Here is a 12,438-nt window from a genome sequence, read left to right as displayed (position 1 = left end):
AATGTGAGGATGCTGTGGATTATGTGTTGTGGATGAATAATAAGTGGATAGCAGGCAGGCAGGCAGGCAGGTCCGGTGTGGGCGAGTCGGTAAACTTGCTTTGGGGGCCAAAAGGTTGTGGGTCTACAGCACTTGAGGTACAAGAGACCCGGTTGTGATGGGCCGTCGTCTGCCTCAGTGCGGTTTTGGGAGGAGGCGGTTCCACTCATCTGTTGGACGATGTGCGTGTGCGTGCGTGTCGTCATGTCTGGTTCACCTGCTTGTTTGAAGTCCTCCTGCAGTAGATCCCTGGCATGTGAGGTGGGACAATGTGGGTTCGAACGCAGCCGGCTTGTACTAGACGTGCTGTTTTTTTAGACAAAGTAGACACGGTCGAGAATGAGCATCACAAGTGCGAGGCAACCATGATCGCCACGGCCGAAACGCATTCGTGCCATGGAGAACCAACGGCAAACAAGGTCAAGAGCGCATGGCCGTTTAGGACCGCATCCGGGACGAAGCTCGAGTAAACAACTCGATGTGCTGCGAAGCCTTCCCACCCTCTTGAGAGGTGAAACGTAGCAAGAGGCTTTTCCCGTAGCATCGAGAGGATCGATCTGAGCAGCCAGCCACACATCAAAGACTTCCCCTCCTGTCTGTTGAACCATGCCGTCTCATCGAGGACGCCGCCCGCTTAGGAGTCGCAAAGAGAGACAGATGGCGGAGGGGAAGGAAAGAAACACCAATGTACAAGCATCAATACAAAAGCCACATATCACAGTATGCCGCTTTTCCGTATGTGGCAGCCATTGCAATCAATCCAAATCATCGATGCAGCAGCAGCGCGCGGATAATCGGCTCGGCATCTGGGGGGTCGCGCTCTCGTGGTGCGACCGTTCATTGTGGGTTGCATCGTCGCACTTAACTCTCCTCACGAGCGCAACGGGTGTGAATTTGGCGTACCGGCCAGGTGTGACGTTGCTGATCTCGGGGCATTAGATTAGCCTGCATTTGTGATTTGATAGCGCCCATTGCGTGACATGCTGCCTCTGCAGTGACTCCGCGAGTGTGGAGATACTGGTACACACACTCACACGTACACACGCGCACAGAGGACAGAGGATAGAGGACAGATAGCAACCCGCAAGGATCCAGAGTAACGCAAGGACTCGGCAGCTATAATTCTGTGCACGTGAACAATACCCACCTGGGCACCGACAAGTGCCAGGAGACCAGCTGGACAGCTGGACAGCTGGACCATTCAGGTCTCGGGTGCCAGAGGTTAATTGCCGTATTCGGAAACCTTGCCTCATCCCGTCTCCGCCGTCCGCTGACGCCTGGCCATCAATTGGCAATAATACCTAGGTAAGGGGTTCCGACCCCCAGTGGTTGAGCCTAAAATCTTAGCTGAGCCATCGGCTTGGCCTTATGGGACGCCACATGCTATGCGTTTTGCCCCGTGACCGCACTGCTATTGCAAAAAAGGGGGACACAGTCGAGAAGAAATGATCTGTGCCAATTTGATCCAACGATGAGGTGGATGGAAGTCCGGCGTCACAAGATAAGGTAGCGAACAACAACGCTTGGCAGGGCAGGGCAAGTAGGGCCGAGATGGGATCCAAGAACGAGGCTAGATAGATCCTGCGAAGCCCACAGTCCCGCCACCCGTGAGATTAGTCTTTCCCGATTGTTCTTCGATGACAGTTCTATTCAGGAACGTGTAATCCTACTCATCCTCCCGCTCGTAACATGTTTCCGGATGGGGGAGGAGATGGCGTGCTTACGGCCCCAAGGATCGGCTCTGTGTGTATCAATGTCTGGCCATTGTAAGATAGGGCCAGGCTGCCACTTTGTGGCTCTTACACAGCATCCTCGAAAGGATTGTGAGAGGCAAACGGGATCCTCGAGCAAGGGCCTTCTCTAACTATCTACCGTCTCTGTATGCTTGGGGGATCGCTGGTACCGAAGCGGGAAGGCAGGCAGCCGTCAGAGCTGCGGCCTCATCGATCTCGACCTCTCCAGCGATATCCGGACGACCACAGCGTCACGGATACGCGGGGAGGTACAAGAAATCGACGAACGCCTTGACCTCTGCGGTGCATTGATGAGGGGCGTGGTCTTAGTCGACGCGGCATGATGGCCAATGTCAACTGGCTGACCGAACTTGAATGCGCGGGTCATGCCCACGCGAATACGGATGGCTGGGAGATGAAAACAGAGAAAAAGGTTTGCATGCCTAGGTGGCCATCATGGGGGAAGGGAGGACAAGAACCCGAGGACCCGACAGGAACTATCATCTTGGGATCTCTTGGGAGCGATCGAGACAGACAGGCAGGTGAGAAACAGGTCCCCCCAAAGGATCATTGGGATTCTTCACGAGGGCCATGAGCCAGCAGGTAGCCCACCCAATGAAGGGTGACCTCAGTCCGACTGGCTGGGAGACAGAAAGAAGGTTATCCTTAGCACCTCTTGGCAGAGGGCTCAGGGTACCATCTGATCCAGAGAGGCGTCGAGCTAGGCCCTGGGCATGGCCAGCGGCGCCTGTTAGGGGAAAATAAGCTTGAAATTAAACCATATTCCCACGTCAAGCCCGGCACCGTCAGCCAAGCCCCTTGTCTTTTTTTTGATCCCCTTCTACTGGTGCTGATTATGTCTTGTCTTGTCGCATCCGCTTAGTGTAATTCCCACGCCCATACCAAGACTGGCATTGAAGGGGCGGAAATTATGTGGCACAACCCCCCCCCCCGGATCACAGTCTAGTCCTGTCAGACTATAGTTATGTCATGTCATGTCATGTCTTGCCCTGTCGAGTCAAAGTACCGTTCCTGCGTAACCAGGACACACGGCGCAGCGCTCAGAGACGCCGAGGCCCCGGCTACACAGTACACAAGGACAAATCACCTCGGGACCCGGGGGGGGGCGGCGGCCAGCAGATTGCTCCTGATGCCGCCCAGGCTGGGCCACAGCATTGGCACTTTGCTTGGTTTGCTTGGTTTTCTTGGCCCCTGCTGATCGCGCGTGCTTGGCCTGGTTCTTGCAGTCTTGGTACCCCCTTCTGAGCCCGTCCTGAGGCCGTGCCTAGGCCTGTGGTGGGCTGCTTTGAACGTGGCGCCGGGCCGTTCACTTTCACCGACGCTCCCTCTTTGGCCAGTCGTCTTGGCCTCCGCGATGCCCTGCTGTTGGTGCTGCTGCCGGTGCTGCCTCTCCCCACGCTTGTGTTGTCTCGTCCATGCTTTCATCAGGAGGGGCCTCCCCGCCGAGAGCAGGCAGAGAAAAGCCGATACGAGGCCAAGCAATAGCAGACCAGCCAGCCATTCAGCCGCTTCATGCGCTTCCTCGCTTCCCGCATTCCGGTTTTGTCTTTGGGGGTGCTGCTGTCCCCGTCGCCTGAGCAGGCGTCATCCCCATCAGGCTGCATGGGCTGCGTAGTATACCATTGCCTATCCAATTGCTCCTCTCCCCTGCACTGACTCATTATTTGCTAAGAAAATCACACACACTTGAAAGGAGAAACACTTCAGCCCAGCCCCCCAGCTGCATGCCGCTCTTCAGCGTTCCCGGCACGCCTGGCTGAGACGACAAGGGCCCCACTAGTAGTAGAGATCAACCGCTTCACTGGCATCCGGTATCGACCGTCGTCAAAACACAAGATTTGATAGGACAGGGCCAAAGGATAGGACGAACGGCGCCGAGAACTGAGCCAGACCGCAAACTCCCTTTTTGAGTTTGAGCTACGGGCCAAGAGGCTCCAACAGAAGGGGCGTACCCATCTTGCCATCCACCCAAGGTTCAGCGCCGAGCCGAGCGAACCGAGACGGAGGACATGAGCCTACGAAATTCACAACAACGTCATCATCGATCGCGAACAGTCGATTGCGTCTGCGTGAGTGTGCATTGGTAAGTGTGAGTGAGTGACAGCGCGGTGTGTGGGTGTGCTCTTGGCCCCATGAGGGTGGGAGCGAAGCGAAGCGAAGGCAGCTCTCGGCTGGGTATTGGACCTACGGTAAGCTTAATTAATGCCCATTTCGGAGGAGGTGCAAGAGGGAGGTTAATAACAACCTTATTTCGACCGCTCATCTCTTGTCACCAGGCAGTGCAGGGTTATCACAAGACCGGGCCAGCGGTGAGCCCGCACAGCCACCAGCTCCCTCCCACAGTGGTCATTATGAACACACCTCTTTACTGCCGACTATTTCTGTTCTGATCCGGGTGGCGGCGCGCCCTGCTGTTTTTAGCCCGGCCAAAGAAGACCGGACCAAGAAATAAGGTTTTCCCTTGGCGAGGATCTTGGTGAAGATCGAATCCAAGCTTTTTGACGTTCAGGACGTTTCAAACTGTAACCCGCGAGTCGAGCCAGGTGTGCCCTCTCTAAAACTAGCAGCGAGTCCCCCTTTTCCGGCGGAGGACCCGTGCAGCCCGGACGGAAGTAGCGCGCGGCCCTCAAGCTTTGAGGGGCCTGGTTGACGGCGGCGGGCCCAGGCTCAGGCCGGACACGGCGTATCGAAACTAACTCTCTGAACTTATTTTTCTGGCTCTAGCCCTGTCTCCTTGTTCTTTCCAGGCGGACGGAGGAGAGTCAGTCATTCGGCTTACGATTTGACTTTGCACCAGCGGTCTGAAAAATAAACACAAAAAGGAAAGGATCGAGAAAAGGGAAAAATAGGGGGCCAACAGAGTTTGCACGGCATTGAGCAAGATACCGGGGTTGATGAGCAAAAGAGAGGTTGTGCCAAGAAAGTCAAGACTTGTCCTTGACCTCCAAGTCGACATCCCGTCTCGAGCCCCAAGTGCCCGGAGGGGCCCCCAAGACTACTGTGGTAGCCTGACTACCTAGAAGCGCCTTGGTATCTCTTGTCCTGGTCACAGAGGTGCCGCGAGACCTCTGCACAGCCTCGATCTTCTCTCGCATTCGCCATTTTGACTCACTGCGCCTGGCTGGCTCCGGCCCTGGCGCTGACGCTTGCTGCTGGGACCGAGTCATCCCAAGTTCTTGTCCAAGAGATTCAAGACAAAGACTTGGCTCTGGCCTGAACCCGATTGCCGGGACGTGGATAGCGCCCGGGCGGTGGAAATACTCCGTGTTTGATATTATATATCTCGTGTGTAGAAGCAGCCCAGGCCAGACCGCCGCGCGCAAGCACGGCCTGGACTGTGGATCCGTTCCCTCTTTTTTGTTTTCTTACAATTTCCCCAGACTATTGCGTCAACAAACACCCGGCGACGTCTGCCCCCACTGCCCGCAAGGAGAACTAGTTGAGGGAGGGCAAGGGCAAGGGCAAGTCGAACCACCCACCCACACAAAGACCCAAGGCAAGACCGAGCACACGCCACTCTTGAGGCGGCGAGGAGAAGAAAGCGGCTGCGTAGTCAGAAAATAAGGACCGCCAGAAGGACAGGAGGAGCCGAAACCGGCCAGAGGTTGTCAGCTCGGCAAGTCAGGCAGACAAGCGACAAGGATCTGCGAGAAGGAACCGAGACCTTGAAGAAGTTGACCAAAAGACGACGAGACTATTTTGGAAGCATCGGCACCCGCCGGGCCTCGACCTGGTGGACTCGACCGACAACCCGGGTTACATCTGGGTTGGCAGGTTGGCTTGAGAGGCGCCCTGTTGGCTGCTGGCTGCTGGCTGTTGGCTGCACGCTGCATCAAGCGGCCTGCAGCATCTTCCCAGTCGCTCCAACAATAGTCGGCCACTCGAGCTGTCGAGGCACAGCCAGTTGTGCCGGTGGCGACGGAGAACAGGCCTGGATCGGGCAAACACACGACGCCAGGTGAGTGAGAGGGTGAGAGAGAGATGAGAGAGGATGAGCAATAGTGATTTCCCCTTCATGTCATGACCACCCACCACCGACATCAGCACCAGCCAGGCACCTCCTAGCCTTAGCCACAAGCCATTCCAGGGCCCAGATCGTCCAGACAGACCTACACGTCTGTCTGTCTTTCTCCCTTGCTGAGGCCACGCCAGTGCCAGTCGTACTCATCTTGCTCTTTTTCTTCTTTTTTTTTTTTTTTTTTTTTTTTGCCGCATTCGTCGTGTTCCTGTTCTTATTTTTAAACACTCAGCAAAGACCCCACCTTGCACCAGCCTTTTTGTTTCGAGGGATCCGAATGTGGGTCGATACCGAGAACCCCCTTCCCCTTCCCACCTCTCCTCCCAAAAAAAAAAAAAAAAAAAGGACCATCTCCCTGCAGCCCCAAGTGCGGATGCGCAGACCCCCAACGCTTGAGCGACCGACCGATTGTGTTCCAGTAAAAGGACGGCACTAATCTAGAGGCATCAGACCAAGCCCGCCTAGGGATTGAGCCAAGCTTCTTTGCTCTTTCCTGACACGACCCTGTCTGGCCCACCACTTAGCCGCGTACCCGTGCCGTACCGTGCCTGCACCGCAGAGTGCAAAGGTACACGCTGACTACCGGCTACCTGCTACCCAGGTAAGCTAGCCTTGGTGCCGTCGACCTCTTCCCGAGGTTCCTTCCACCGACCGTTGCGGTTTTTTGATCTTTTTATTTTTCATGTTTTCCTGTGATCAGGGATTTGTTTGTTCTTGTTGACTGCATTTGGATGTGCAGCAGCTGCCAACTTGGTACTGACTGGTCTGCACGCAGACGCACGCAGACACAGGCACTTGGCTCTCGCTTGCCGTGTGTCCGAAAATAACCTGAATTTAACCTTAAATTCTGCGACACCCGACCCTGGATCGCCGACTGCAAACCGCCCTCTCTCGCGCCCGATTACGACCGGCGAGCCACAACACCAACCAACCAGCCTCGGAGACACCCCGTCTCGACAGACACGCGTACGTAACCTATTTGATTGATGTCTTCGTTTGCTGCTGCATCCACCAAACACTGCACCAACCCGCACCCAACTGCCACCATCGCATGGTTTTCATCCTGCCCCATCCCGCCACCCCCTGAGCCCTGGCCTGACCCGGCCTGGCCTTGCCTTGCATCCCCAGTGGGAACCGACTCAGGTCGGGTCAGCTCGGCTCGGCTTAGGCCAGGTCTATTAAAACAGGGCAGGGCAGGGCAGGGCAGAAGATGGGCTGAGGACAAAAAGATGAGTGCGCCACATCACATCCAACAGTCAGCCTCAGGCACACACGTACTCGCACTCGCCCTCGCACGCATCATCCATCATGCAGAGTCCCACGGGAGACGCAGGTCGCAGCGGGTGTGCATACAAAGCTGTGTTGCGCTCCCGATCCTGGCCCTGGTCCCGGGACAGAGATCAGTGAGATGAGATGAGGCTCAACAACGGGTTCCCTGACACGCCGCCGGGCACACGACGGCCCACACATGGGTGAGGATGGGAGCAATCAATCAATCAGTCAGTCAGTCAGTCAGTAAGCAGAAGTGACTGGTCTGGTCCGACCCATCGCAAATGCACTCGCATCAGTCATCCTCCATCCACATCCGCATCAAATCAAGTCACATCACACGCTCACTTGTCCAGCCCTGCCCGGCCATTGCCTGCCTTGAGCAGAGCACACAAGAGTCAGCTCGTCTGGTCTGATGGGTCCTGCCTCTGTCATCTCTATCCCACACCCCTTCGGCCATTCCTCCATGACAGTATCAGTGACAATGACAATGACAATGACGATCCCCCTTGGTGCTGCCCGCGCCAGCCAATATCCACACCCCTACCCACTCACATCCGATGCCGTGTGCAACGCCCATGTGCTGTTGGTTCGGCCTCTCGGTCATTTATTTGGACCTGTCGATGATGTTCTTTTTTTTATGTTTGATCTTATTCCCGCCTGTCACATCATTGCGCCCAAACGGCAAGGCATGGCCAGGCCAACCCTCGTCACCGCCCCTTTATTTTCTGGTCCCCTCTGTCCCTTTTCTTCCCTGGCTTCTACACTACTCGGTACTATACCCACGCGTCCACCGACCACCCAAATCTCGGGAGCCGTGCAAGGACCATGGGCCCCTCGGATTGGGAGGGCTCTGGATCAAAGAATATCCACACCCAACCGAACCAGGCACCAGGCTGCCTGGGCGGATGAGTTAGTTATGCCCTCAATGGGACCTCGGGTGATGGCAGCCCTGACTGGGCAAGCTAGACAAGCTCAACCTTGCCCTGGGGGGGTCCTGGGGGGCCTGGGGGGTGGCGCCCTGTCATATATGTACGTACCGCACCGTACCGTACTGTACTCCGTACTTGGTACTGTATGGCACCGTACCCGCGGGCGGACTGCCCTGACTGCCTGACTGCATACGATCCTCACTCATCCCGGCCCCATTTTTTTAGGTCTGGGCACACGGCTTGGCATTGGCACCAAGGAGTCTACCTGGTACTTGGCTCGGAATTACCACGAGCCTAGCACCGTCCCTTTGCAAGGAAGAGGGATAGCAGGGCCAAGACCAGCGAGCCTGTGCCTGCGCCTGTGCCTGCGCCGTATTGTTATTCCCAGCAGACCTCGTGTGTACGGGGGCCACTGGGGCAATGGGCCTGCTGTTCCAACAGTGGTGCCTGTGCCTCTTGAGCTGCCTGTCGTCTTTGCTCCGTACTATGGTGGATATATATGATGTGCGCCCAAAACACTGCACACGCATGCCGCATGCCTGCTCTCAGCTTCATAACCGCAAAGGGCCAAGCTTTCCCGGCCGTCCCATCCTGCCATCAGAGAAGCCTGTCACCCCGTGCGTCTCGAAGGACACACAGTCCCACCGGCTTCTTGGGACGTCTGAGACTTTTTATGAATCGCACCTCCCCCCCTCCGAATCCCCATTGTGTCGTCACCCATACGCTACCCTCTTTTGCTCTCGTCTGTCGTCTGTCGTCTGCTTCTTCTTCTTCTCTTCTCGTGTTTCTTTTTTAAGCACCTCCCAACCTCGCTCCCTGATATCCAATTGGCGTCATCGTCAATCGCATCTCGACTACTCTGAAGATCTTCCGGGACTAACATCACTGTCCGTGAAAGAGGAAACAGCAATACCAAGGGGATCCACGGACCCCCTCCACACCAAATTTCACACCCTCGGCCAGCCAGCCTCCCTCGGATTCAGAGAGGGTCTGCTCACTGCGTCCGGCCCCCCTCCCCCCTTCATATTCACGCAGCCCCTGCCCAACCGCACATCACAGCGCAACAACGCCAATCAAAGGCCGATCAGCCGGGTTACTCCTCCCGGTGGGGCGATTGACATAGCGCCGCGCAAGCCTCGCTCCTCCTGAGTTGCAGGACAGGGTGTTGGTACCCTATCCAGACAACCATATTTTAAAAGTTACTTTTCTCGATTCGAATAGCGGGCCCACCCTGCAGATCTGGGGGCCATCTAGATTTCGGTTGCACTTGTATTTAGGAACTTGAGCAGCCTGCCACACTGCTGGGTCCTGGCCTTTTTTCCTCCCACACGTCTGTCTCTCCCACTTCACCAACCACCAAACCACCCCTCCAGCCTAGCCTTCACATCCCATGGCTGTGCGACAGAATAACATGATGGAAACATACCACGGTCTCGTGCGGACTCCCGCAGACGCCATCAAACTATTCGAGGCCTGCAGGCTCGGCCTGCTACCCCGTGTGCAGCGCAGGTTATCAGAGAAGGAGCGCCAGTCCATCCGGTCCGGGTCCGTCTTCGTTTGGGACGAGAGGGAGGCCGGCATGCGCAGGTGGACAGACGGGAAGTCATGGAGCGCCAGCAGGGTCTCGGGGAGCTTCCTCACCTACCGGGAAATGGAAGGCAAGCGTGGAGGTGGCTTCGGCGCATCGAGGAGGAGTGCCGGCAAGACACCAGACTCTGGCCGCGGCAGCGACGAGGACAACGACGACGGTGAGCCCGACGGGTACCGGTACAAGGCCGACGGCCTCATGAAGCAGTCCTTCAGCATCACCACCTCCCAGGGCCAGCACCTCCACCTCATCTCATACTTCTCGCGCCCACACCCCAGCGAGCCAGAGCTCCCACAACCCAGCTCGGACCCCAGCCTGAGGCACATCGTGCCCGTCAAGGGCATGTACCCAGAGTCGAGCATGAACGAGCAGCCCGTCCCTGCCATGACCAGGACACCCATGGCGTCGGCATACGCTCCAGCACCACCACACCCAGCAGCAGCATACCACCCACAATACGCACAACAGTCGCCATACCCAGGCTGGCCGCCATCGCCTGTCGCGACGCCGCCTTACAGCCACTACACGGTGTCGGCTCCTTACCCGCCAACGCAACTTCCCCCACCGCCACCACCTCCATCGGCCGGCGCTCCATACCCGCCTCCCCACCACGGTCATCCCCACCACTACATCCCAGGGCCACCTCCTTCGCATCCTGCCTTCGACCGTCCCCAGCTGCCACCGCCGGGATCCGCCTCGCAGCCAAGGGTCACCCCGTCGATGCTGCCACATTACAGCCAAGGGCCACCCCACAGGTCACCTCACCTGGCGCAGATCAGGATAAACGACGAGTCGCCACGTCTGCAACACCTCCAGCTGAAGGCAGGCGGTGGTCCCGGAAGGACGATGCCAGGGCCTCTTCCCTCGGTACATGCCTCAACGCCACCGCCTCGCGCACTGTCACAGTCGCCGCCCAACGCCAACGGTAACAAGGCCAGCCTGTCGGCGCTGCTACACCCGAACCCGACGCCATCGAACTCGGAGCCAACCAGCGCAGCAGGGAGCAACAGTGCGACAAGCAGCCCACGCGGGGCGGGCGCAGCAATGGGCAGCGGTGTCATGAGCAGTGCCGCCATGGGAAGCGGTGCCGCCGCAGGGTTGATGGCAAAGGGCTTCCACGAGGACGCCAGAGCCTTGGACGTTCTCAACAAGAAGTTCTCCATTTGATTTTTGTATCAGCGGAAGGGGCTCCAGCGAGCACACAGAATATCGGGCATGGTGACCTGGGAGCTGGGAAAGGGTGGTCATTTGCATTGTTACGGCGTCGACATTGGAATCAGCGAAAAGCTCTCTGCTTTCCTTCGCGGTACGGATTTGGGGGGCTATCTTTGATACTGTTCAATTTTTTTCATGTTCCAATTCAAGGCATGGTCAGGTCCAACATTTTCCAGCAGGTTTGTACCACTGGAAGCGGCGTCACGGAGGAAATACCAAGGAAGATATCGGTGGGACTGCCACCAAGGCGGATATATGCACTTTAGGTAGCATCAGCTGGTGTGATCACTCTCACCCAGCCTAGATAGCTTTTGCGAACACTGGAGCTATTTTGTTGTCACTTTCGTTTCTGCCCACGTGTGTCTGTCAAGTGATTGTGTGTGCTTCACTGAGATCCGGTTCCCTCTCGCAAGGGGTCATTATATCCTTCAGTCGCCATCATCGGTCTTGCCATTCCTGGAACCACCCGTACCTAGCTCATCCATGCGCTCGCCCACGAGAAGAGAGGAAAGCGGCCTCCCATACTTCTCAGACTCACCTCGGACTGACCAGCCCAACTCATCCTACGCCCGATCCGAGTGATGCTTCCGCACGGGTCTCCTGGTTACCAAGGGAGGACGTCACGAACAAAAAGTCGTCGTCACCGGAATCCGGCAACACGGAAGAGGTCGGGGGGGTGGTCCATCGATTATCCACTCCATGCGCCCGACCTGTACGTCTGCTCTAATGCTGTTCCGTTAACTCCTAGTCTCCCACTGCCTCGGTATTTTCGTCGTCAGCCCTGTGGCCGAGGTTTGACGCGGTTAAAAAACATTAAGAAAATAATTATTTGGTCTCTCCTCTGGGTCCGCCCCGTGCCAGTGGCATGGTCCTCGTCTGCTCCATCTGCCCTCCCTCACGCGCCAGAGCACCTAAATCCGTGGGACGCGTAGAGGGGCATGGCTTGGGTGCGCGAGTCGCCCACATCCCGGGTGGGTGTTTGCGTGGACGGGTGGCCTATCTGATTGGGACCTCGGGCTTATCTACACACGATCCCGAAGATGCGGCTCTTTCGGCGGGCTACTATACTACCTAGGTAGTATTGGGCGGGCGGGCGCCCCCCAGATGCAGCATCTTGCTTGCTGTGGTCAGTCAGTCATCGTAGTCCTCGCCCTGGAGCCATCTCTTACGAGGGGGCGGCCCCATCTCACTCTGCCTCCCTTTGTCCCGCCCACGTACTCTGTAGTCCCTCCCTCCCTACCTAGGTACCGTTTCTGATTCGGGGAGCGCACACAGTACCTGCCAAGAAAAGTTCGGATGGGATGGGATGGAGAGCCATGCCCACCCCCCACTTTGTCTGCGTCGTTGTGCTGGCCGCCAAGAAAGGGGGGGCGAGTAAGCTTAATATCGCGACTCGTAACGCGCCGACGACGCGGTGGTCGACCTGCCCGGGGTCTTGGTCTCTCCCCGACGCTTTGCCGGCTGAACTTGATTTCTTCTGACTGAGGGACTGACTGACTAACTATGTAACCAACTCACCCCGTCCAATGTACACAGTATCTCCATGCCCCTGTGGGAGGGCGAAAGTCTATCTTGCACCATCTCGGTCGATGGCATTAGGTGCAATAGATGAATGACTCTTGT

General features: G+C 57.0%; 1 protein-coding gene across 1 annotated transcript; it reads left to right on the top strand.

Annotated features, from left to right (window-relative positions):
* The first annotated feature begins 4,923 nt into the window (after positions 1-4,923).
* Positions 4,924-11,155, top strand: KVR01_012396 (uncharacterized protein). Its single transcript, XM_044783034.1, has 4 exons — positions 4,924-6,090; positions 6,262-6,412; positions 6,587-6,777; positions 8,911-11,155. The coding sequence occupies exon 4, from the start codon at positions 9,403-9,405 to the stop codon at positions 10,765-10,767; it is 1,365 nt and encodes a 454-aa protein (XP_044638584.1). The 5' UTR covers positions 4,924-6,090; positions 6,262-6,412; positions 6,587-6,777; positions 8,911-9,402; the 3' UTR covers positions 10,768-11,155.
* The last annotated feature ends 1,283 nt before the right edge of the window (positions 11,156-12,438 follow it).

Source organism: Diaporthe batatas (assembly GCF_019321695.1).
Source record: "Diaporthe batatas strain CRI 302-4 chromosome Unknown Contig00019, whole genome shotgun sequence".
NCBI classification, from domain to species: Eukaryota; Fungi; Ascomycota; class Sordariomycetes; order Diaporthales; family Diaporthaceae; genus Diaporthe; species Diaporthe batatas.
Note: the sequence above shows the minus strand (reverse complement) of the source record. Positions and strands in the feature narration are given on the sequence as shown.

Excerpts from the sequence above, each read along its gene's own strand:
- KVR01_012396 (XM_044783034.1), top strand. The coding sequence starts at position 9,403 with ATGGCTGTGCGACAGAATAACATGATGGAAACATACCACGGTCTCGTG.